The sequence below is a fragment of the Hemicordylus capensis genome, chromosome 6 (genome assembly GCF_027244095.1).
Source record: "Hemicordylus capensis ecotype Gifberg chromosome 6, rHemCap1.1.pri, whole genome shotgun sequence".
In the NCBI taxonomy this organism is placed as follows: Eukaryota; Metazoa; Chordata; class Lepidosauria; order Squamata; family Cordylidae; genus Hemicordylus; species Hemicordylus capensis.
In genome coordinates, this window is record NC_069662.1 from 6,597,475 (window position 1) to 6,623,056 (window position 25,582).

The 25,582-nt window shown below is 40.9% G+C and overlaps 2 protein-coding genes across 2 annotated transcripts; both read left to right on the top strand.

Annotated features, from left to right (window-relative positions):
- Window positions 1-1,819: 1,819 nt before the first annotated feature.
- Window positions 1,820-17,540, top strand: LOC128329576 (vomeronasal type-2 receptor 26-like). Its single transcript, XM_053261047.1, has 9 exons — window positions 1,820-2,034; window positions 3,403-3,694; window positions 5,036-5,896; window positions 6,740-6,967; window positions 8,994-9,120; window positions 10,494-11,370; window positions 12,598-12,889; window positions 16,710-16,949; window positions 17,493-17,540. Exons 1-9 carry the CDS (start codon window positions 1,820-1,822, stop codon window positions 17,538-17,540), a joined length of 3,180 nt encoding a protein of 1,059 aa, XP_053117022.1.
- A 470-nt stretch (window positions 17,541-18,010) lies between these two features.
- Window positions 18,011-22,945, top strand: LOC128331481 (vomeronasal type-2 receptor 26-like). Its single transcript, XM_053264956.1, has 4 exons — window positions 18,011-18,808; window positions 19,058-19,285; window positions 19,713-19,839; window positions 21,930-22,945. Exons 1-4 carry the CDS (start codon window positions 18,011-18,013, stop codon window positions 22,826-22,828), a joined length of 2,052 nt encoding a protein of 683 aa, XP_053120931.1. The 3' UTR covers window positions 22,829-22,945.
- The last annotated feature ends 2,637 nt before the right edge of the window (window positions 22,946-25,582 follow it).

Sequence of the window (25,582 nt, forward strand, 5' to 3'; positions counted from 1 at the left end):
TCGAATGTAACTGTCCCCTATTTGCCAATTGCACCTGAAAGAAGGAAAGAAATACCTCCGAAGGTTGCTGAAAAGAATGCCAACAGAAGCCAAAAGATCATTTTTTCTCTTTGTTGCTCTGAGAGGGATTGGGAGGAAAGTGGTCAGAGTCACATGGGGTAGCTGTGGCCACAGCTGGGATAGGCAGACTGATTTAAACAGAGTGCTGTCCCTGTATTTACATACTGCTCAAGATAAAAGATGATACCCCACCTTTGGCAATGTGTATTGCTTTGTCCTTTTACATTACAAATGATTTGGGAAATCATGAACCTCTTTATTTAAAATATATATATATATATGCATAGAGACCAGTATTATATGTTCCAAGTGTGTCAGGAAGGCAAGTGGAGGTTCAAATTTAAATAAGTGCCAGTGTGGTGTAGTGGTTAGAGTATTGGACTAGGACCAGGGAGACCTGAGTTCAAATCCCCATTCATCCATGAAACGCACTGGGTGCCTCTGGTCCAGTCATGTATCTCTCAGCCCAACCTATCTCACAGGATGGTTCTAAGGAGAAACATAACCATCTATACTGCTCTGGGCTTCTTAGAGGATGAGTAGGATATAAATTTAAAAATAATACATAATAAAAGCAAAATGCAAAAGTTAAGCAGTAGAATCTCCTGTGGAATCTCCTTTCTTGGAGGGTCTCAACGAAAGTATTGTTGGGTACATACCAGGGATAACTGAAGTTTGAATTTGAGTTGAGACCTAGGTGTGGGCAAAACTGGGTAGTGTTTCCTCTTACCTTGTTTCCACTCAACCAAAAGTTGTTTCCACGCAACCAAAAGTTGGTAACACAGAGAGCTTCCAAACTCAGATAGAACACAGTCTTTATTATGGTCACAGACTAGCATAAAGAACATTTTAAAACCTAAGTAGCAATAGATTTTATACTCTAAGGCTACCATAGATGAGTAAAAATATACAATAAGAAATATAAAGGACGCTAAAATATATTACTAACATAAAATCATTTAAAATATAAAAAGGCACGTGAGGGCTTTTAATGAAGGGCCTAATGTGTATAATACTTCAATTATATTATATATTATTTTATATTTTCTGCATTTTATTGTAGTTAGGATTCATTCCATTTGTGTACTACCCCTTTTGTTTTCTACTAGAATATGAAGTGGGGCCTTCAGCTAAGTTCAGGATTTTGAATTGCTTTGTGTCTCCATTCAAGATAATGACTCCATCATGGGCCTTGACATTCCTGTTAGTGATTAACCACGCACCCCCACCCCCTGAGAATCTGGGATCATCTTGCCTCAGATAGAAACAGGGAGTTTGGGGTGACAATCTGGGGATAAAACGCATTTTAGTTGCTGATAGTAACACCTACAGCTGAATTCTGCAGAAACAATTACCTCCCTCTTTAATTATCTAAATCATTGTAATTTGTTCACTGGGCCAAATCTCTGGTGGCTTGTTAAAAAGAGCTCATGGATGCAATAAGGAAGACTGAAAGAGGTTATAAAACTCTATTCTATTGAGAGTTGAAAGAATAATGCCAGACTCTGACAGTTTGATCATGGAAAAATTCCCATTTTAACTTGATGAGCCAGACTGGAAAAAGAGTGCTGGCCATCTAGGTTGCAACTCAAGGCATGTATTTTTAAAATGCTCCATAGTAAAAGTAACTGTGATATGTTCCTCTTTAAGGGGCAAATATGCTGAAGCAGCCACATCCCCATGTAGCCTGTTTAAGTTGGGCAGTTGCTGTAAGTGGATGCAGAGAAGATTGTATAATGAGAGGAACTGTGTTGCAAGGATGTTTGAAATTGTGCTGCTGCTGCTTCTGCTACCTCCCATAATATGCAAAGTATATACTCTGAAATGCCCTGTGAATGATCCCTTTCATGTCCCACATGAGTGGTACCAGCCTGGTGGCTTCCTCATTGGTGGGATTACCCATCAGATCATTTACATTTCCCACACTGTTTCCTTCAATGAACATCCTTCTCATAACCTGTTTGGATTTCCAATGTAAGACATTATTATTTTTGTCTGTATCATGGGAGCTTGTCCAGATCACAAACTCTAAGGATAGTTTATATTCTTAGTTTATAGTGAAAGCACATTCAAATAGATGTTGGTCTACCATACCTTCCAACTGTTTTCCTATTCTTATGTCTTCTACTAAGTTTATGTGAAATGTGGACTTTGTTACCTCCTTACTTAGTAACCTGGAGAGCAGTATTGGAGTGGAAGGAGTGGTTTGTTATTTCTCTTTTAAATTTTTAATGGCATGAAATTTTCATACAATCAAATGTGTTGAAATTCTAGATGGAAATGAAAAATGAACCATCAAAATAGTGGAAGACAACCTGCAAAACCTTGCATTGATCTTCCTTTTCTGGTAAAAATGACATTTTGTTGCTGTGCTGTATACTTGATTTAGGCAGATCTCCCAACTTTTAAAAAATGAGTGCACCCTTTCTGCCACGCACCATCAGCTCAGGTGAGAGAGAGAGAGAGAGAGAGAGAGAGAGAGGATATTTTTAATGCTGCAACAGAACTCCATACAAGTATTATCTGGATCTTGGAAGCATGCAGTTAATTAAAAAAGAACAGTATACATTTATTGTTGACTAGCAAAATAGAAATATAATGAGCAAGATGTTTTAGCTTTCACCTTCTTCAACTGCTCTGGTGTTACCACATCTTGTTGCTGTGCTGTATAATTGATTTAGTAGAAGAAGAAGGCTGAAGAAGGTGCAAACTGAAATGTCTTGTTCTGTTAATCAAATACACATACACAACAAATAAACATGTGGGGCTACAGCCTGGGTATACAGGAGGGCTCTGGGTACCCCTAGGGGAAACGAGAACCTCCTGTTGGGAACCCCTGATTTAGGGCATGAAACTGCTGTGCTGTCTCCCTACAATCTGGTTCATTATGTGTTTGTTTCAAATCTCTAAATGGAGAAGGTGATTGGTAAAAGGATTTTATTTATTTATTTATTTATTTAACATATTTTTATACCACCCAAAACTTATGTCTCTAGGCTGTTCACAGTTCCATTTACTGTGGAGAAGAAATGTTTCTGTGACTGTATTAACAAAAAGAATGTCAGAAAGACTTTGCTAAAGAGAAACTCAGAATTATTTCACCAGCCATTATAAACATAATTCCTTCAGTTCCTCTCCATTCCTACATGGACTTCTGCATGTCCAGGTGTTTATGAGTTCAACCACATCTGTAAAAAACAAAAGGCTTATCCTAACACTCTAAAACAGTAATAGGCAGAAATGATGGGTATTGTGGAGTAATGACTTCATACACTCTAGATTTCTTTTCTGAAATAATAAGTAGAATTGTTTTCAGAAATAAGAAGTGCTCTGTATTTGCAGTGTGGTACCAAAGTTCTACCAGCACATGCTTGCCTTAGCATTTGCTGTCAATGAGATCAATGAGAACCCCAAGATCTTGCCCAATGTCACGCTTGGGTTCCACATCTATGACAGCTACAATGATGCGAAGATGACTTATCATACCATTCTGGACCTGCTCTTCAAATCACAGAGCTATTTCCCCAGTTATGAATATGGCACCAAGAAAAAACTCATGGCCATCATTGGAGGACTTGGTTCTGATGTCTCCTTTCACATGGCAAATGTCTTAGGTCTTTATAAGATGCCACAGGTATGATCTATGCATTGCGGCATGGGGGTTGTCTGAAATTATAAGCCTTTTGTGTCATTCTGGGAGTGATTTCATTATTAAGGAGAAATGAAGTGTATCACTGGCATAAAATCATTCTCGCCAGGTGCTTTATATTCTTATTATGTGAGAGAATTATTATAAAAGAATTCTGGAAATTCACCAGACCTATACATATCTTCAACAGGTGATTTATGATGCTTGTTTAAATATTATTATTAACTATCTGCATGGTAATAATAATCTTCCATGGCTATATAGTGAATTCAGTTTTAGAGGCAACTATACAAACATGATGCTGTTTGTGATTTCTTTTTATCAAAAATATTACGAGGACATTCACACAATCAAAAACTGTCTTCTATCAGGGTTTGGGAACAGTGTGTCCCTCCAATTTTTGGTTGTGTGGAAGCAAAGTAGGAGGAAAACCTGGGTAGCTTTTTCTCCTACCTTGCTTCCACACAACCAAAAATTGGGAGCTCACACAGCTCCCAAACCTGGGTGGAACACAGTTTTTGATTGTGTGAATGACCTCTATGTGTATGGGATAAATGGAGAAGGAAACGGATCTGCAATGTTATCCTATTCACTTTGTGGAACAAAATTTTTTAAAGCTAGGTTTGAATCTAAAATATTTTCAGATTTGGAAAGCCAACAATCTTAACCATTTCTGTGAAGTTTTAGATAGGAATGGTTTGGTAATGAGATCAGAACTGATCGTCAAGTCTAAAAATTGTCATATTCCTTGGCTCAAATATTTCCAATAGAGCAAATTCCTAAGTTTTTAAAGAATTAAGAATACTTATGAAACAATGAACTAGGTTGAAAAAGCTAATTGTTAATGGCCGGAATGGTATAAAAGGCTTAATATCTATTTTATATCAAATTTAGATAGAGTGGGAGATAAGGAATGTCACTATATAAATGAATGGGTTATATATTGTGATCATAATATTCAAAAGGATAGATAGTCAAGAATATGGTTATCAAATCCATTTACTTAATTTTCATTAAACATTTGGAAGTTGTCATTTGAAGTAATGGTGCATCTCTATATGATACCTCTAGAATGATCACATATCAGTTCCATTTTTTCCTTAAGAAGCTGGAGGCAAAGTGATAATATTGGGACCATACAGTATTTTATTGTTTCTTTTTCTAAAGAAGGTATACTGTATTATATTGAAAACTGAAAAATAAAATGTTTTAAAAACTTTATGTGCATAAGCAGGCACATTCATAGAAGAGCAGGCACATTTACATCTGTTGCATAAGATAAAAAGTTCTGATGTCTCTCTAAAATATCTGCATGTTGTCTTTTAGCTCACATATGGTTCATTTGCCCCCAATGGGAGTCCTGCGATGGGAATCCCTTCCTTTTACCGCATGGTCCCAAATGAAGCCCATCAGCATACAGGAATTATCCAGTTGCTTCATCATTTTGGATGGCTATGGGTTGGGCTTTTTGCGGTGGATGATGAAAATGGAGAACATTTCTTACAGACCTTGGAACGTATGTTTTCCCAGAATGGAATCTGTTCAGCCTTCTCAGAAAGAATCCCAAATCAAGCACATTTTGACACTGGAGACATTATTGATGCAATTTCAAATGTCTATATACCTTTCACAGATCAAAAAGTCAGTGCATTTCTCATTTATGGAGAACCTCTGACAATTTTATGGCTGAGATCAGCTATATTTGGACGAGATCCTGAAAATAAGGAGAATGCTTCATTTAAAAAGGTGTGGATTATGACAGCCCAGATTGATTTCACACTAACAAGCCTTCAAAGGGGCTGGGATTTTGATCTGTTCCAAGGTGCTTTTTCCTTCACAATTCACTCAAAAGAGGTTCAAGGGTTTGAAGAATTTCTTCATATGATAAAACCTCACAGGATGGAAGGAAATGGTTTTTTCAAGGACTTTTGGGAGCAAGCATTTGACTGTTCATTTTCAGGAAGCCAGGATCTGATATTTGCTGATGGAGCATGCACTGGGGAGGAGAAGGTGGAGAACCTCCCCAGGACTCTCTTTGAAATGCAGATGACTGGCCGCAGCTACAGTATTTACAATGCTGTCTATGCTGTGGCACATGCTTTGCATGCTGTTTCTTTATCTACATTCAACTACAGAATTAAGATAAGGAATAAATGTTTGGAACTTCAACATCTCCAGCCGTGGGAGGTAAGATCTCTGCAATGATTTGTTTATGTAAACGGTGCACAGATGCACACAATATCCACAGAGAATATTTTAGAAGTCCCACAAATTTCCCCTATGTTTTCTACCTGAAAATCGGGGTGTGCAAATCAATTTGCCATAAAATCAATTCGGGTCAAAATGGGGATGATTCACAGATTCGACCCCAAATCGAATTGCCCTCAAAATGGAGAGACCAATCCAGAGTCAAGGAGAATCACTCTCTTATTCGACCTGAATTGATTCAGCCAATTCAATTGCCATTTTGAGGCCTGTTTTGCAGAGCCCTCCAAATGATGCTTCTTTCCTGGGAAAGCTGGTTTACCAATTGGGATTGGCGGGTAGACCCACCCTCCGCTCTGGACTTAGCATGCCAGCCTGCTTTATTGAACAGGTCTACCCAGGTGATATACTAAGCCTGAAATGGAGGGCTAGTCTACCATCGATCCAAAAAGACCAGATCTCCCAGAAAAAAGCACCATTTTAAGGCCCATATTCTGAGCAAAATAAGCCTCAAAATGACTCATGAATCACCCAAATCAATTTGATGTGTTCAAGGATGATTAGTTGAAGTCGCCTGCCTAGCTGGCTGCTTTCAATGAATCAATTCAAGGGGTCTGTGATTTGATTCAACCTCAAATCGAATATCACAAACCTGAGAAAGCATAAGCTGTACATTCTTCACACATTTACCACTGAGCCATAGCTGCATTTTCAGGCTGGGTGGAGGTGAAACAACTTTAAAGTACATCAGCCAGGAAAGATATTGGTAAACCTTTGGCCCGTGGACTCCGATGTACCCCTTCCTAGCTTTTAATCTTTCAACAGCTCCACCCATTTCTTCAAGGCATTTGGTTTAACAATTCTGCTGGAGAATCATTATCCTTCAATCCCAAGAAGGAGATGGGAAGTGGATTTGACATTATGAACATGGTTACATTCCCAAACAATTCCTTCCATAGAGTGAAAGTTGGAAGGGTGGATCCCAATGCTCTTGAAGGAAAAGAATTCAGCATTAATGATGATGCAATAGTGTGGCACAGAGGATTTAACCAGGTATGCATTCTAAGATTTCTTCATTGGTCACTCCATTCTCCTGACTGGGGACCCCAGGGTCAGAAGGCGAGACTTGATTCTCATGGGAAATATATGAGGTGGGAAATTCCAAGAATATCCTGCTGGACCTCCAATTATTCTCAGAATGTTCTCTGAATAATTCTCATGCTGTGGCTTCATTGCAAATGAAAAGTTAATCTGCAACTTTTTGCCAATAAATTACCAGTTAATTACCAGCTTAGCACCAGGAATTAGTGTCTCTCACCAGGGGAGGTAAAGTAACGCCTTCTTCAGAAATGGCAGTTTGGTTTGGAAAACCTAACCGGCATGGAAATAAGAATACTTCTTTTATTAATTAATTTGATTTTTGATTAATCTGAGTATGGGATTTGCACAAATTCACCTGGTTAGGTCAGTGGTTGAGAATGAGAATTGGACATGGGATCTTTCTCCACTGCTCTGAAGACCATGGTGTGGCCATGCTCAGATTTATACAAAGAGACTGGTACCTTTATGACTCTAACCTTCTATTGTTTCCCTGTGGGTCCCCAGTGGTGGCTGGACTCTGACACTCATCACCCTATCATCCATCACAGCAGGGCATGATGGGATTTGGAGTACAACACTACCAGGCAAGCCAAAGCTGGGCAGCTGTTATTCAGGTCAGGGGTGGGGTGGCCATCTTGAGGCTCACCATAGGGCTCCAATGCCCATCACCCTATCATCCATCACAGCTGGGCATGATGGAAGCTGGAGTCAGCCAACCACTTCTTGTCAGTGTCAATGAGAGAGCTGAAGCTATGCCTTTTAATGCCACCATGAGGCTCAGCACTGCATAGAATGACAGCATCTTTCATTGCTGGATAATTGCTTGTGATAGGAAGAAGCAAGGCAGTTGCTGCAGAGACTGAATGAGACAAAATGGATTTCCGCATGTACTCCTCTGCTCCCCTGCCTCCTAAAAATGAAGTGTGAGAGATGTTGTGACAAATGAGTATTTGAATGGCTAAATGCGCCACTCTCCTGAACCTTCTGGCAAAATCAGTAATATATGCTTTTAAGAAAATCAGAGACACAGTCAGGCTCTTTCTGCATATTATTCTTCTCGTTATTATTAGCCTATATCCAGACTAGTGTTGCACTAGCATAATCCTGTTGTGCAAGTACAAGGACATTGTGCAATTATATTGAACAAAGAAAGGAAAGTCAGTTCCACATTAGTCCTTGTTGAGAATTTGCACACTAGGTTGCAAAGCATGTTGAACAACCGGTTGCACAACTGGGTTGCACAACCTTTGTAATTCTTTATGTCTCCACTAGCAGTTGGGTAACACTGTGGAACACTACAACATCTTTACACATCTCCGCAGACTTTTTAAGTGTGTAGAACTTGTAGGCAACAACCCCCATTTACACAACATGTTTACTAGGCCTGTGCATGTTTGAAAATATCAGATACGATGCAATATGACAGGTATTGATATTGGGTCTTTTGATCCTTCAGAATATCAGTATCGTTATTGGATTTCTGATTGGAAATCTGATAACTGTCAGTTAAAATTCCCATAGAGTTCTATGGGAAAATACAAGGGGGAAAAACAGAGAAAAAATGGCTTGGCAGAGAGCTTTGAAATTAGGCACACTTATAGTCCAGGATGGTAGGATGTTATGTGGTTAATTTCAATTAAATCTGCCCATCGATTGCTTTTAAATGATTTCTTTAAATTAACCTGGAAATTGTACTCATATCCAAAAATGGCAGCAAAATGTGAAGTCACAGCTGAGAATCACAGGGGGATTCATGTCATATATGAGAATTGCAAGGGAAGTGATGTAACATCCAAAAATCTATCATCCGGTTCTGTGCACACCCCTATGGAATACACGAATGAAATAACAGCTGCAAAGTACAATTCATAGTGTTCCATATTATTCCATATATTTTCTCAACATCTTTAGCAATTAGCTGGTGAGCAAAAAGACATTTAAATACATTCATTTTAAATGTCCTTATTTTTACGGATAGAGCCTGCCACTTTCTGTGTGTAGTGACTCCTGCCGCCCTGGATATCAAAAGGAAATGAAGGAAGGGGAGAAATTTTGCTGCTATAACTGTGTTCCATGTCCAGAGGGAAAGATTTCCCACCAGAATGGTAGGCAACATAGTACTCCAAAATGACATATTATTCAGGTATCATTCAGAGTGTCATATCCGATGATATTCTAGGAAGTGGTAAATTATCATATTGAGCCTCTGTTGCCAAAAAGTAAAGAGAAGTTCATTCATATATATATATATATATATATATATATATATATATATATATATATACACACACACACACACACACACACACAGACTTTCAATGCGGCAGGGTTCACACTTTCAGCTGTACTCCATGGAAGAAGAGATATAAAATTGTGTGTGTGTGTGTGTGTGTGTGTGTGTGTGTGTGTGTGTGTGTACCAAGTGATTCCCAAACTTGGGTCCCCAGATGTTACTGGACAACAACTGCCATCATCCCTAGTCACAATGACCCTCAGCCATTGTGGCTGGAATGATGGGAGCTGCAGTCTGACAATATCTGGGACTCAGCTTTGAGGGCTCCTGCCTTAGCAGATGATGGTTTTGGGAAACTAATAAATCCAAACAGGGCTTCCATTTTGTCAGTTAGTGAATGGGTCAGAATTGTATTGAGGTTCATTCTATATGTCACTGAGTCTGGAAACAGGGATCACCTCCAGCATTTTTGAAACAGGTGTGGTTGTCACTTGCTTCCAATTGTTCTTGTGATGTGCACGGATGGTTCTATCAACCATACATACATTGACCAACCATCGGCCTGCACATACTTGGAAAGCAATTCTGGGAACAGCATGCAAACATTTGTTTTCGACTTTCCATTATCTTCAAAAAGGGACCTCTTCAGACATCCTACCCAGCTCAAGAAACTGTACATGATTTAACCCAGCATATTATTGAATGCCACTCCTCAAATTTTGCTGTGTCTCTCTGGAGGCAGCAGCAGTTGCAGGGAGGGACATCTCCCCAATTTCACTCTAAAAAATATTGCTGTGGCTGGCTGAAGGGAGGGAGGATGAGGAGGGTAGAGTGCCCCCTTTAATTGTACCTTTCAAAATGCCACCAGGAGCAGTGGTGGCCTGACTCCAGCCCTGCCACCCTCCAGTAACTGTAACATCCGTCACCAGGCTTGCTCAGGCTCCACCTCCAAAGCCCAGCAAGCTCCTCTCCCCCTTTATTTCCCTTTCTCTCCCTCCAGAGAAAAGGAACAAAACATTGTTCGTGCAGCAATGGCTGCCTGAAATGTGAGGGGGAGGAGGAGCTCACTGGGCTTTGGAGTCTGGGCCATGCCCCCTTTGTGTGTGACAGCTAAATTTATGACATTCCAAAACATATCACACACACACACACACACACACACACACACACACACACGTACATTGTTATACAGAAGATCATTGTTCTCCTCCTCCTCCTCCTCCTCCTCCTCCTCCTGTTTTTCAGACATGGTTGACTGTTTCAAATGCCCAGAGGATCAGAATCCAAATAAGAATAAAAATGGATGCATCCCCAAAATGATGAGCTTTCTGTCATATGAAGAACCTTTAGGAATCGGTTTAGCCTCAGCTGCTGTTTTCTTTTCCCTGATCACAGCTTTAGTGCTAGGAATTTTTATTAAACACAGAGATACCCCCATCGTCAAAGCCAACAACCGGGAAATCACCTACACTCTCCTTGTCTCCCTCTTGCTTTGCTTCCTCTCTGCTTTGCTATTCCTTGGCCAGCCTGGAAAAGTGACCTGTCTCCTCAGCCAGCCGACTTTTGGCTTCATCTTCTCAGTGGCTATTTCTTGTGTGTTGGCGAAAACCATCACTGTGGTTGTAGCTTTCATAGCCACCAAACCAGGATCTAATATGAGAAAATGGGTGGGGAAAAGGTTGGCCCATTCTATTGTCTTTTCCTGCTCCCTTATTCAAGCAGGCATTTGCACTGTCTGGCTGGCAACCTCTCCCCCATTCCCCAATGTGGACATGCATTCCCTAATTGATGAAATAATTGTGGAATGTAATGAAGGGTCCCTCACCATGTTTTACTCTGCCCTGGGCTATATGGGCTTCTTGGCCATCGCAAGCTTCATGGTGGCATTCTTAGCCCGCACTTTACCTGACAGTTTTAATGAAGCCAAGTTCATCACCTTCAGCATGTTGATGTTCTGCAGTGTTTGGGTGTCCTTTGTTACCACCTACCTGAGCACAAGAGGAAGAGCGACGGTGGTTGTGGGGATCTTCTCCATCTTGGCCTCCAGTGCTGGGTTACTGGGTTGCATCTTTGCCCCTAAATATTACATCATTGTGCTGAGGCCCCAGCTGAACAACAGAGAGCAATTAATATGGAGAAGAAATTAAAGTATCTGTTTATCAGGCTGGCATCCAGACTAGGGGTGTGTACAAAACCAGAAAATCTGTTTGGTTCCAGTAGAACTGGACTCAAACTGAACTGGGCCTGGACTGGTTCTGTTGGGCCCAGTCTGGCTCTAATCCAAACTGGTTCAAGTCCAGCTCGGGGGAGGAAATACTTTTTAAAGGCAACAAAGGTGGACTTACCATGATTACCAGGCTCTGGGGGGTGCTGTTGTGGCTATGGGGGTCCTCCCCTGCCCCTGCCTCTGACCAGCTGTTTTTGGCCCATTACACTCCATTTTGGCCCATCATGGCCTAGCCACAGAGATGTTCATTGTGCATGCATAATGGCCTCCAAAATGGCCACTGACACTACAGACAGTCTGTAACGGGCCAAAAACAGCCCATAATGGGCTGAGAATAACTGGAGTGGTGGTGGAGGGAGGGGGCATAAGGAGGACCCCCCCGGCCACAACAGCATCCCCTGGAGTCCAGCAATGGCAATAAGTCCACCATTTTTCTTTATCTTTAAAAAAACAACCAACCAACAACAACTGGCTCCAGATCAGCTCGGCAGATTCGACTCGACTTCTAGCCAAACTGGGCCAAGTCCAGCTCAATGGTGAGCCCTCAAGTTGGTACACTTTAACAGTGGATCAGCTCGAGGTTGAGCCGATATGCACATCTCTAATATCTCTAAACCATTGCTGAGTAGTTCTGTTGGAATTAAGTTCTCATAGTCTTTTTGCACTATGTTCTTTTTTCCTATTGAAAGCTACATCTTTTTGCCTCATTGTGCACTTTATTTAGACTGCTGAGGTGATTTCTCTACTACAACAATTTGAGTTTTATAATGTCTTAATTATTTATTTTGGAATGGAGAAGGTTGCTAATAAAAGGATATACTGTGAGAAGTATGTTTCTTTGAATTCTACACCAAATAAATTTGGGATACTGAGGTCATAAAAAACTTTGCTGAAGAGAAAAATAAAAATAATTTAGCCATTTATTACATACTTGGCTCCACTTTGGAACAGGCTTGGATTTAAGCATGTACAGGTCTGTATCAGCTCAAAAAGTGTCAGTTAGTTTGAAGGCTATTCTTAGAACCTAGATCAATTAGAGATGGAAATGGCAGATATGGTGGTATAATAACTCCATGGACAGTTGGTTTCTCTTCTGAAACATTAAGTACACTCCATTTGCAGAGTGGTATTAAAGTTCTACCACCATATCCTGGCTTTATCATTTGCTGTAAATGGGATCAACAAGAATTCCCAGATCTTGCTCAATACTACACTTGGATTCCACATCTATGACAGCTGCAACTATTCAATTATGACTTATTGTACAACTCTGGACTTGCTTTTCAAATCACAGAGATGTTTCCACAATTCAGAATGTGGAATCCAGAAAAAGCTCATGGCCATCATTGGAGGACTTGGCTCTGATGTCTCCTTCCATATGGCAAACATCTTAGGTCTCTATAAGATTCCCCAGGTAGGATCTTATGTGCATGGGGCATAGGGATTGCTAGACGTTGCCTTTCATTCCAGAAGTTATTCTGAGGTAAGTGGGAGGGAGGAACATGATTGACTAAAAAACATCGCCACCAATTGCATTATATTCTTGTTATGTGAAACGATTCTGCCCAAAGAATCCTCTATTCTCTCAAACCTCCACATTCCTTCAACACATATTCCTTGCTTAAGCAAATATACCATGTAACATGCTCCTGGTTGTGCCATTGAGTGGTTTTCTTGGTAGAATACAGAAGTGGTTTACCATTGCCTTCTTTTGGACATGCTCCTAATATCTCTTTAAAATATCTGTACAATTCCTATAGTTAATATGAGGCTCAGTCGCACTAGAGCAGAGTGCTGCAATGGGAGTCCCTTCTTTTTACCACATGGTCTCATATGAAGCACACCAGTACATGGGCATTGTCCAATTGCTTCTTCATTGCTTCTTCGTCTTTATTTCTATGTCACCAGATATGTGCAACAGAGTAAAAATAATTAAAACAATTATACAATTTCACATCATAAAAAGTTACAATAATCTCATGGAATAAAGACAAACAGTTATAAATTAATTTCAGTTAAATGCCTGTGTCAAGAACCCACCCTGGCTCCTCTCTCAAGTCCAAGGAGGTGGTTTTTTCTATATTGTTTTATAACAACTTAGTCTCCAGGTTCTGGGAATTTATTCAGTTTTTACTTTCTTTCGCTGCCACCATATGATTACTTATTACCCTGTTCTCAGTACTCAACACCTTGTACAAATGAAACAAATCTTGAGGTGTAGAACAAAAATAATAAGTCTATTGTTTACAACTAATTGGAATAATGATCTCTGCAAGGCAGGGCACATAAACATTTCTACAAAGTTGCTAAGTACATCAGCTGTTTAACTCTCTCAGAGTGGCTTTTCCCTCTTGATAACAATTAGGGAGTTGATATAATTGGGACAGAGGTAAGTAAAACTTGATTTGCAAACTTAGTAAACCAACTCAGACCTTCCTGTTTGTTACCATGAGATTTCACTTCTAGGCACCATTCACATTCAAGGTTTCTTTCCCAGACTTAACACTCTCCCACTTTTAGTGGCAATGCCCCAGTGTACTGCTGGTTCTGCACTCTCCACACATTCACCACTCAAGTCTCCCACAAACCCCTGAACAATCTCTCTTGCTGTGATCACATAAACTGATCTCTCTGCTGAGCTCTGTCCAGCCTCTCACTCCGAATGATCAGTTCCAGCTACCTCCAACTCCAGCTCCAACTGTCTCCTCCTAACCAACTGCCCTTATTTAAATCCTTCCCCACAAACATTCCATGCCTGGTTACTATGGCAACACACACTCTCACACACTCACTCTCCATCCCCTATATGTACATTCTATCACAGCCTGAGAAAACAGGTGTATCTTGAAGGTCTTCCTAAAAGCAAACAGAAAATAAGATGCTCTTATTTTAACTGGGAACATATTCCATAGCCCCAGGGCAGCCACAGAGAAGGTCTGGTCCCAAGTTGCCACCAAATGAGCCAGCAGCAGCCATAACCAGACCTCTCTCCAGATGATCTTAAAAGGCGACAGGGTTCATGACAGATAAAGCGCTCTCTTAAAGTACCCTGGATCCAAGCTGTTGAGGGCTTTATAAGTGATAATCAGCACATTGTATTTCACCCAGAAACATATCAGCCATTTGTGCAGTTCCTTTAAAATCTGTGTTATATGGTGACTTTGGGTTGTTGTGGAGACCAGTCTGGGTGCTGCATTCTGTACCAATTTTAGATTCTGGACTATGTACAAAGGCAGCCCCACATAGAGTGCATTACAGTAGTTAAGCCTGGAGTTTACCAGCATATGCACTACTGTTTTAGTCATAATCTTCCAGAAATTGGCATTGCTGACGTATCAGCTGCATACAAGCTGAGTCAATGGTTTCCTGTTAGGGCATGTTTTTCCTATTGGGGATTGCTCACTGTTAACAGCCTGGAGCCTTCTTGTCTTACTAAGGAGCAGGTGGCTGGGACCAGACTTGAATAAGATCAGACCCAGAGCCAAGTCGTGGAGACATCATTATCTCCCTTTGTGTTTTTCCAAATAACTGTAATTTGTTCACCTGGCAAAATCTCCAGTGGCATTTTAGAAGATAGCCAATCTTCTAACTCAATAAACAAGACTGGAAAAGACCATAAAACCCTGAGCTATTGAATTATAGAAGGATTAAGCTGGACTTTGCCAGTTTGATCCTGACAGTTGCCATCTTCATTTTATCAGTCTTGGAACCAGAGCACTGGCATTCTTGGCTGCTATTCAAGGCATGCATTTGCATCACTCTGAATGCTAAATGTAATGCTGAAACATTTTCCTTTAAGGGGTGCATATGCAGGGTCAGCCACATCCCATCCTAGACAGTTTAACTCTGTCAGCTGCTCTAGATGGGTGCAGATGAGTAAATGTCTAGAGAGAAGTTTTGCTGCCTGGATACTGAGGCTGGTGTCATTGTTTCTTCTGCCTCCCATAGCATGCAAAGCAGATACCATGAAGTGCCCTGTGAATGATCCACTCCTTGTTCCACATGAGTGGTACCAGCCAGGTGGCTTCCTCATTGGTGGGATATCTTCTCAGCTCATTTATACTTCCGATTCAATACCCTTCAAGGAACATCCTTCCGAAAGGGTTTTTGTATTCCCAATGTAAGAAATTGTTGTTTTCAGATTGTTCAGATTGTTTGATTAATGCTTGGCCACATTACAAAAGTTTTAAAAGTGAAAATATGAAGAGCCCACTTCTCTGTTGTTTTCTGAATGTTATGCAATGCACTAAATTTACATGAAATATGAACTTTGCTCCCTCCATAAAAAAGCTCTTCCTACTCTGGAAAACAATGTAAAAATGGGTAGAGTGTTGTTGTTTTTTAATGCATGAAATTTGCATGCAGTCAACTTTCTGCAGATTTCTTGAGCAAGTTAATACATACATGCACACACCAACACCCCGCAAATTCAGGGCAGTGGAAAAAGTAACCTTCAAAAGTCCACACTATTAAATCATGTCAAGTATGTAAAAATGTGGGAAATCTGAAAAAAGAAAAGAAACCACAACTTTGCAAGGGGGGGCTGTGATTATTGGAACTTGAAATCAGATTCTTTTTCTTGATACCGTACAAAGAAATACTTTGAGAAGTATGCTGTGAAGAACCATGGAATGTAAGGAATGGAATGTAAGGAGTCGTGAAAATGTGTCCAAAATAAGATATTGGTGCTAAAACCACCAACTAAAACTAATAATACAGTTGGTAGCTGTTTTGCAGAGTACTCACATTTGCAATTTAATAACCAGGAAATAGAAATTCAGGTCAGATAAAATTCATGCTGGCTACAGAGCAAGATAATGCCTGGTGTGTATTTTGTATATGCAGAATGTTGTTGGTAGAAGGACGTCCCTTTGAAAAAACATGTTTTCATGTATGCATGTGTGTGTGTGTGTGTGGGGGGGAATCTGGAATGTTGGTAAAATAAAACACTGGTAAGTCATTGCATATCCCTTTAGCTTGTCTCCCCCTCAATATGGGCTTGGGGTGATGCATGACCTGAAATTTCTTATTTCAAAAACATCAATAGCAAATAAAAAGAGGCCCTGACACTCCAAGGAACTAGAGACAAAAAGGATGGAGACTGTGTTATACAGCAGTATTATGTACAAAGCTATGCAATGCAGGATTCTTGTGTGAAATAATAAGTAAACTCTATCTGCAGTGTGGTGTCTAAGTTCTACCAACATATCCTTGCCTTAGCATTTGCCATAAAGGAGATCAACAAGAGCCCAAAGATCTTGCCCAATATCACTCTTGGCTTCCACATGTATGACAGCTACAATGATGCAACAATGACCTATCGTACCACTCTGGACCTCCTCTACAAATCAGAGAGATTTTCCTTCAATTATGAATGTGGCACCAAGAAAAAGGTCATAGCCATTATTGGAGGACTTGGATCCGATATCTCCTTCCATATGGCAAATATCTTAAGCCTCTATAAGATGCCACAGGTAGGAACATGGGGATTGTCACCAATTGCAAGGACCCTGCTATTCTGGGAGCAATTTCAAGGGTCAAGGAGCAGGGAATGTGGCTGACAGGAAAGTTGTTCCCTGCATTGCATTCTACTCCCATAAGATGAGAATGTTCTGCCCTAAGAATCCTTGAGTATCTCACCAGGAAAGTTGTTCCCTGCATTGCATTCTACTCCTATCAGATGAGAAAATTCTGCCCTAAGAATCCTCGAGTATCTCACCAAACTAAGTTCTTCAACAAATATTCATTGCAAAAGCAGACACAGAATCATAGAATTTTAAGGCTGCAAGGGTTCTATTGCATTCTTTGACAGACAGCTGTACAGCTTCTCTTTTAAAACCTTCAGTAAAGAGAGCCTATCCCTGCATGACAAGACAGACTGTTCCACTGTAGCAAACCTCTTATGGTTCTTCTTCATGTTTAATTTAAATTGGCCGAATTGTGATTTCAACCAATTGGTTCCAGTTCTTCCCTCAGGTGCATCAATCCACTCTTTCTTCTGTGTAACAGCCCTTCAGATATTTGAAGATGGTTTTCAGATCTCAGTCTTCTCTTTTGCAGGCTGAACATGCACAGTTGCTTCAGAGGTTGCTCAAAGGGCCAAGTTACTGGGCCCTTCACCATCATTGCTGGCCTCTTCTAAACCCCTGCCATGATGATGATGATTTATTCTACTTCTATACCGCCCTTCCAAAAATGGTTCAGGGTGGTTTACACAGAGAAATAATAAATAAATAAGATGGGTCGCTGTCCCCAAAGAGCACACAATCTAAAAGAAACATAAGATAGACACCAGCAACAGCCACTGGAGGTACTGTGCTGGGGGTGGATAGGGCCAGTTACTCTCCCCCTGCTAAATAAAGAGAATCACCATGTTAAAAGGTGCCTCTTTGCCAAGTTAGCAGGGACTGACAATGTATGTATGTGGAGAGAGCTCCTAATTATCTCTAAAATATCTTTTCATTCCCAGTAGTTCACATATGGCTCAGTTGTTCCAGAAGAGAGTGCTATATCATGGGTCCCTCCCTTTTACTGCATGGTCCCAAATGAAGCCCATCAGTATATGGGGATCATTCGATTGCTTCTTCACTTTGGATGGATGTGGGTTGGACTCATTGCTGTGGATCATGACAATGGAGAACGTTTCCTACTAACCATGGAGCTTCTGTTTTCCCAAAACCGAATCTGCTCAGCCTTCACAGGAAGAATTCCTAATAAAATCAGTTTAGATACTTTTGAGGATGTTCACTTAATAATCATAAATGTACATGCACCTTTCACAGATCAAAAAGTCAGTGCATGTATCGTTTATGGAGAATCCTTGACAATTCTATGGCTGACATTTATATTTCTACAAGACCCTGAAAATAAAGTTAATACATCCTTTAGAAAGGTGTGGATTATGACAACTCATATAGATTTCATATTCACAGGCTTTCAAAAGGGTTGGGATTTAAATGTGTTCCAAGGTGCCATTTCCTTCACAATTCATTCAAAAGAGGTTCAAGGGTTTGAGGAATTTCTACAGAATATAAAGCCTTCCCAGGCAGAAGGAAATGGTTTTCTGAAGGACTTTTGGGAGCAAGCTTTTGACTGTTTGGTTCCAATGAGGAAGGAACTGATAGAAACCGATGGAGTGTGTACTGGGGCAGAGAAGCTGGAGAATCTTCCTAGGACTATGTTTGAAATGCACATGACTGGCCACAGCTACAGTATATATAATGCAGTTTATGCCATTGCACATGCTTTGCATGCTATTGACTCACTTGCAACCAAGCACAGAACCAAGATCAGGGATGGAAGTTTTCAACTTCAGTATCTCCAGCCCTGGGAGGTAATGTCTCCTCTGTGAAATTGTTTTCTTTGCATAGGCAAAAAACGCTGCAACCTTGAACACATTATTCATTGAGCACATTTTGTAGTAGCTTCAAACATCCTTCTATATATATGAGAGGTCATAAGCTGTACACTTTTCACGCTTCCACCTCTGCAAAATCACTGCATTTCCATGCTGGGTGGAGAGATCCTTAATAGATATCTCAGCTTGAAGATTCTATTACATTCCTTTTTATCTTCCAACTAGCTTCATCCATTTCTTCAAGGCATTTCATTTAACAACTCAGCTGGAGAAAGTGTGTCTTTTAATGCTAAGAAGGAGATGGGAGGTGGATTTGACATCATGAACATGGTCACATTCCCAAACCAGTCTTTTCTTAGAGTTCAAGTTGGAAGTGTGGATCCCAATGATCATGAAGGAAAAGAATTTATCATTAATGAAAAGATCATTATGTGGCACAGAGGATTTAACCAGGTATGCATTCCTGGATTTCTTCAACAGCCACTCCATTCTCCAAACTGAGAACATTTCCCTGCATAAGTTGACTCTGTCTTGGGTGATTGGGGTAATACAGTCAGTAGCACTTATTGCATTCATAAACTAATGTGACATTGGGGGGGGGGGGATTTCTGGAGAAATTAAACATAGTACATCTCTTCCATGCCATAAGATGGCCATCTAATATCTGTTGAATAATGCACACGTGTGCCTTCTTGTTATTTTCTCTGATCTCCAAATATTCATTAGCCAAGCAATAGACTGAACAAGTGCAGAGAAAATATAAGCAGATTGTTTCCACGTACAATTATGTATATTATTTGATATGAAACATTTACATTTGTATTCATCAAGTAGTGAACAACAAAATGTTAAATCCTAAAGTCCTTAAATTTTTGAATAGGTGCTGCCAGTTTCGATTTGTAGTGACTCCTGTCTCCCTGGTTACCACAAGAAAAGAAAAGAAGGGGAGAAATTTTGCTGCTACAATTGTGCTCCATGCCCAGAAGAGAAAATTTCCAACCAAAAGGGTATTTATTTATTGTTTTTATTTATTACATTTATAAACTGCCCCATCTAGAGGCTCTGGGTAGGGTAGGTGATATAATCCCCATACATGATTAAACCAGAGTATCATGTCAGATTTCATCTACTGAGTAGCACATTTCCATGTTCTGCAATAAAGTTCCTGACTAGCTAGTGGTCTGTTGCATGCTGACTTAAGGTTTAGGATATTCCTCTACACTTCTGCACTGGATTTAGAAATCTTGGAAAACAGATCACTAACCTACAGAACCAGTTCCTTTTGAAAAGAATGGGATCATGGTCATCTTCACACTATGGAAGTAGTGATGAGAAATCAAGCAATGCACATATCTGTGTAAACCACTTCTTAGGGATAATGTCTTGGAGCAATAGATAATTTTAGCAGACACCATCGTGTTCACTTGTGCTGCGGTGTTGACAAGCAGTCAACCCTCCAATTTTGAATTTTGTTTTCAGCTGTGCCCAGCTAAACTACATCATGAACTGATGTGGTTTGAGGCTTGCTGGCCACTATTTGAGACCTGCAGGAAGGACTCATAGCCAGGGATATGGGCTGACACTTGAACTCGGTATCTGTGCAATTGTGCAAAGGGACTTTTGTGCAAGTGTAAAAATTGTGCATGAATGCACACATAACCATACAAACAGCACTAGATGGAAATGGTACTATAGAACAAGAAGTCTGGTGAGAACTAATCTACCTACTCTGCTTTCATTGTAACTTCAAGGGATAATTGTCATCTTCAACTTCATGCCTTTTTTGTTGCTAAACACCAAATGAAATACACAGGGCACAGTGAAACAGTAGTCCCATCTGTAAGAAGAGGGTGCAGTGTGCATAGGTGGAGGATGGAAGTGTGAGACAAAGAGGTCATTAGAAAACAAGGTGTTTGTAGCACCACAACTGTACTATATTGCATCCAAACTGGTGCCAGCATTGCAAAAGGGGGGGGGAGAGACACACACAGCTGCCATCCTGAAATGGGTTCTGAAATACATTTATGGGATATTAAAGTTTAATGTCCTCTATGCATACTAAATTTGGTGCAAATCAGTTTGGTGGTTCAAACATTAGCTTATTTCTATCCCCAACGTTTGTGTGTTCACCTTGAATTGGGGTGGATGACATCATCACAAAATAAACCATTAAATTGTCCCTATGTGGCACTAACATTTGGTGCAAATGAGTCCAGGCATTGCAAATTTGTTAGGAACACAAACACACACACGGATGGATAGAAGGACAAATTGACCAACACGGAGACACACAGACATGGACAGCAGGGTAATCTCATATGATTACTTTCCATGAGGAAAGTAGGCTAAAAAACATGCCATTGAAACGTCCCTATGTCCCTTTAGTACAACTCTACTAAATTTGATTCAAATTAATCCCAGCATTACGCAGTTAATAGGGGGGGATCACACACACAGCCATCATCTTGACATGGGTTCTGGAATTAATTAATGGGATATAAATGTTTAATGTCTATAATCTTAACATGCATACCAAGTATGGTGGTTCACAAGTTAGCCCACTTCCACCTCAGAAATTCATGTGTCTGCCATCTTGAATAGGAGGGAATTATGTCATTACAAAATACATCATTGTTAAAAACTGTGCACAATTTGGTCCAAATTGTTAGGTTGGCACACACAGAGAGACATACATGGACAGACACAGACATGGAGAGCAAGGCCACCTCATAAGGCTACTTCCATGAGTTAAGTAGGCTAACAACACACCATTTAAGTGGCCCTATGGGGCATTTCAAATTTGTCCAGGAATTGTGAAGTTGTTAGGGACACACACACACAGATGGACGCATAGACTGCAAGGTTGTCTCATAAGACTACTCTCCATGAGGAAATTAAGCTAAAAATAGTATGTCCAGAAACAAATGTAACCCCATTCCACCCCCACCCAAGAATTACAATTTTTATAGTAGCCTTCATTTTTAAAAGGCAGTTGTCACAGCATTTGCATGCAATTTGTAATAGCATGCAAACATTCATGTTCAACTTTCCCACTAGCTGATCCAAACATAATAACTATTGTTATTCTGTTTTCCAGATGAGGTTGACTGCTTCAGATGTCCCAAGGATCAGTATCCAAGCAAGAACAAAGTTAAATGCATCCCCAAAGCTATAAGCTTTCTGTCTTATGAAGAGCCGTTAGGGATCAGCTTAGTGTTCGCAGCTGTTTATTTTTCCCTCATCACAGGCTTAGTACTAGGGATTTTTATTAAGCATAAAGATACACCTATAGTAAAGGCCAATAATCGGGACATAACATACACCCTCCTCATCTCCCTCAAGTTTTGTTTCCTCTCTTCTTTACTATTCCTTGGCAAACCTGGGAACATTACCTGCTTCCTCCGCCAGCCAACGTTTGGCATCATCTTCTCAGTGGCCATTTCTTGTGTGTTGGCCAAGACAATCACTGTGGTTCTGGCTTTCATGGCCACAAAGCCAGGCTCTAGGATGCGCAAGTGGTTGAGGAACAGACTGGCCTATCCAATTGTGTTTTCCAGCTCCCTTATTCAAGCATGCATTTGCGTGGTATGGCTGACCACCTGTCCCCCATTCCCCAACCTGGATATGCATTCCGTAACTGAAGAAATCACTGTGGAATGTAACGAAGGGTCCGCCACCATGTTTTATTTGGTCTTGGGCTATATGGGCCTCCTGGCCCTCGCCAGCTTCATGATGGCATTCCTAGCCCGCAAGTTACCTGACAGTTTTAATGAAGCCAAGTTCATCACCTTCAGCATGTTGGTGTTCTGCAGTGTGTGGCTGTCCTTTGTGCCTAGCTACCTCAGCACCAAGGGGAAATCCATGGTGGCTGTGGAGATCTTCTCCATCTTGGCCTCCGGTGTTGGGTTATTGGGTTGCATCTTTTCCCCTAAATGCTATATCATTGTGTTGAGGCCCCAGTTGAACAAGAGGGAACTAATAAGGATGAAGAATTAAACAAATCCGTTCCTGGTAACATATAGTTGCATGTAAAAGCTCGGCGGGAGTTTTAGGAGCAGAATGTTTGCTATGACAACCATTACATAATCATAAGTCTTCCTATACAGCTTTTGGTCTTGCCCCAGCTCCCCTTCGGACTCCCTCATGAACTACCTCCCAAGGTTATCTGCAACTGGGCTTTGCTCCCTCCCTTGAGCCAATGAGGGCACAGCTCCAGGGATCCATGACTCAGGAGCCCCATTCACTACAATCTAAGACAGAAATCAATAGGATGGACATAGAAAGAAATGAAACAAAAGACTATTGACAGCGAGGGGTCAAATGAAACAAAATGGTGTGCAGCAAGGTGGTTAAAGAAGTGAAAATGGGCCCTTGCCTACCCTTCTTTTCCTACATCAATTTTATAGGGATGTGCATGAATGGATTTTTTTCAATTTGTTTTGTGCATGAATCAAATCACCCCTGATTTGTTTTGTGTCCAAATCTGTCCCCCCCCCCACTCACCCCAGATTCGATTTGGATTTGATTCAATTTGATTTGGATTCAGATCATTTCAGCCCACGTATAAGGCTACTAGGAGCACCAAATTTGTGTGGTGGGTAAGTCCCACTAGGCACCACCTACTACCCATATATCAAGGCAGTGAGACACTTGGTTGATTTTTAAATGATTTTCTTTAGTTTTTACTGATTTTGTATAGATAGAAAATAGAAATATGAACTACCCCCGCCCGCCCCACACAAACATTGGAGTATTTAGTTTAGTTTTTAGTCATTTTTGTGCATGCACATCCCTAAATTGTGATGAATATTGATACGAATGCAATGAATATTTATATATTCATTACATCCCTAAATTATATCTTGTTCTTTTATGCTTTGCCTATGTTTTATATTCTACATGTGAGATGCTGTATTGGATATTAGATATGCTGTACTAGAAGCTATATAAATAAACTAATAAAGAAACGTTTAAATAAAGAAACATTTTCTAACAAGTTCTGTTTAAGGTGAATGGATCTTCATTGTTTAATGAATTTTTTATTTGTTTTATTTTTCTCATAGGGTATAATAGGGACTTGAACTGGCCCATTATTCCCTATTTAGAGCACCTAGGGGCACAAGCCTAGGGTGTGTGCACCTAGGGGCACAAACGCAGGGGTGCCTACCCAACAAACCCCAAAGCAATCAGACACTCCTGTGATTATTAATGATTTTCTTAAGATTTTTTCAATTCTTGCATTTCTCCCATAGGGAATAATGGGGATTTGAGGATCCCACATTCCACCCCTTTGGGGGCTGCCAGTACACCCAAACATGGGTTTGGGTGCAAGGCAGGTATGACCTCAACTCCCCCCCACCACACACCAGCATCCCCAAGTTTGTAGGTTTTATTGTTTTATTTTAATAATTTTTAAATAGAATTTTTCCTTTCACTGCAATGCATAGGAGTCTCTCCCAATTCATAAGTGCAACTGTGTGTGACCTTAATTGCTGTCAACTCTGAGTTCAGAGTTCACAGCAATTAGGGTCACTCTCACTGGTCATCTAGGCTCAGCTTAGCTCATAATCAAGGCATGAATTTGTAGCACTCTTGATGTAAAAGGAAGGTTGATAGAGGGGAATATAGCAATAGCAATAGCACTTACATTTATATACCGCTCTATAGCCTGAGCTCTCTAAGCGGTTTACAATGATTTTTAGCATATTGCCCCCAACATTCTGGGTACTCATTTTACCGACCTCGGAAGGATGGAAGGCTGAGTCAACCTTGAGCCCCTGGTCAGGATCGAACTTGTAACCTTCTGGTTACAGGGCGGCAGTTTTACCACTGCACCACCAGGGGCTCTGCATAGGCAGTCCATTTTCACCTTTTAAGTCATGCAACAGGCATATAGAAAAATAGGAAAATCTGCTTCTAAACTGAAATAAACTTTGCTGTGCTCCAGGATGTTGGGAATGGTAGTCTTGCTGCTTCTGCTGCCTCATCTAGCATGCAAAACGGACACTATGAAGTGCACCGTAAATGACCCCCTCCCTGTTCCACATGAGTGGTACCAGCCTGGTGGTCTCCTCATTGGTGGGATTGCTTCTCAGATCATTCACCACTTTATCTTCCCAGTTTCCTTCAAGGAACTCCCTTCTCAGAAACTATTTGAGTTTCCAAAGTAAGAACGATTGCTTTCTCCCTATATTGTATTTGCTTAACCAGATCACAAACCGGAAGAAGTGAGCCACTCACCGCCTCCCTCGGTGGCACGGCTGGTTTGCCCACAGCCCCTCCTCTGAGGAGCACATGGGCCCGGGGAGCCAGCTCCCATTGGCCCCGGCTGTTTCTGGGGCGGGGCTGGAATGGATGAGCCGGCAGCGCATCTGCCCTGGCATGAGTCCACCTCTTGCCAGTGAACCCTCCCTCCCATCCCTCAGATACTCCCATCCCTCAGATATAGATTGGGCATTAGCTGGTCGCCATTCGGTGCCGGGGAGGAATTTTTTGGATCTACACCTAACTGGCAGGTGGTGTGCACCTTTTTTCGCCTGCCTCAGGCTATACCTGTATTCCCAGTAGCTAGATAGAGTATTAACTGGGGTGACTCTCACCATGGATGGGCAGGTACAGTGCAGTGGGGAACAGCTAAGAAAATGGGTGTGGCACCGTAGGGAAGCATTGTACATCAAGGAGGAGGGGTGGATCCCTTGAAGCTCAACAGATCAGGGATGCTGCTTAACTCCTACCTCTCTGCAGGCGACA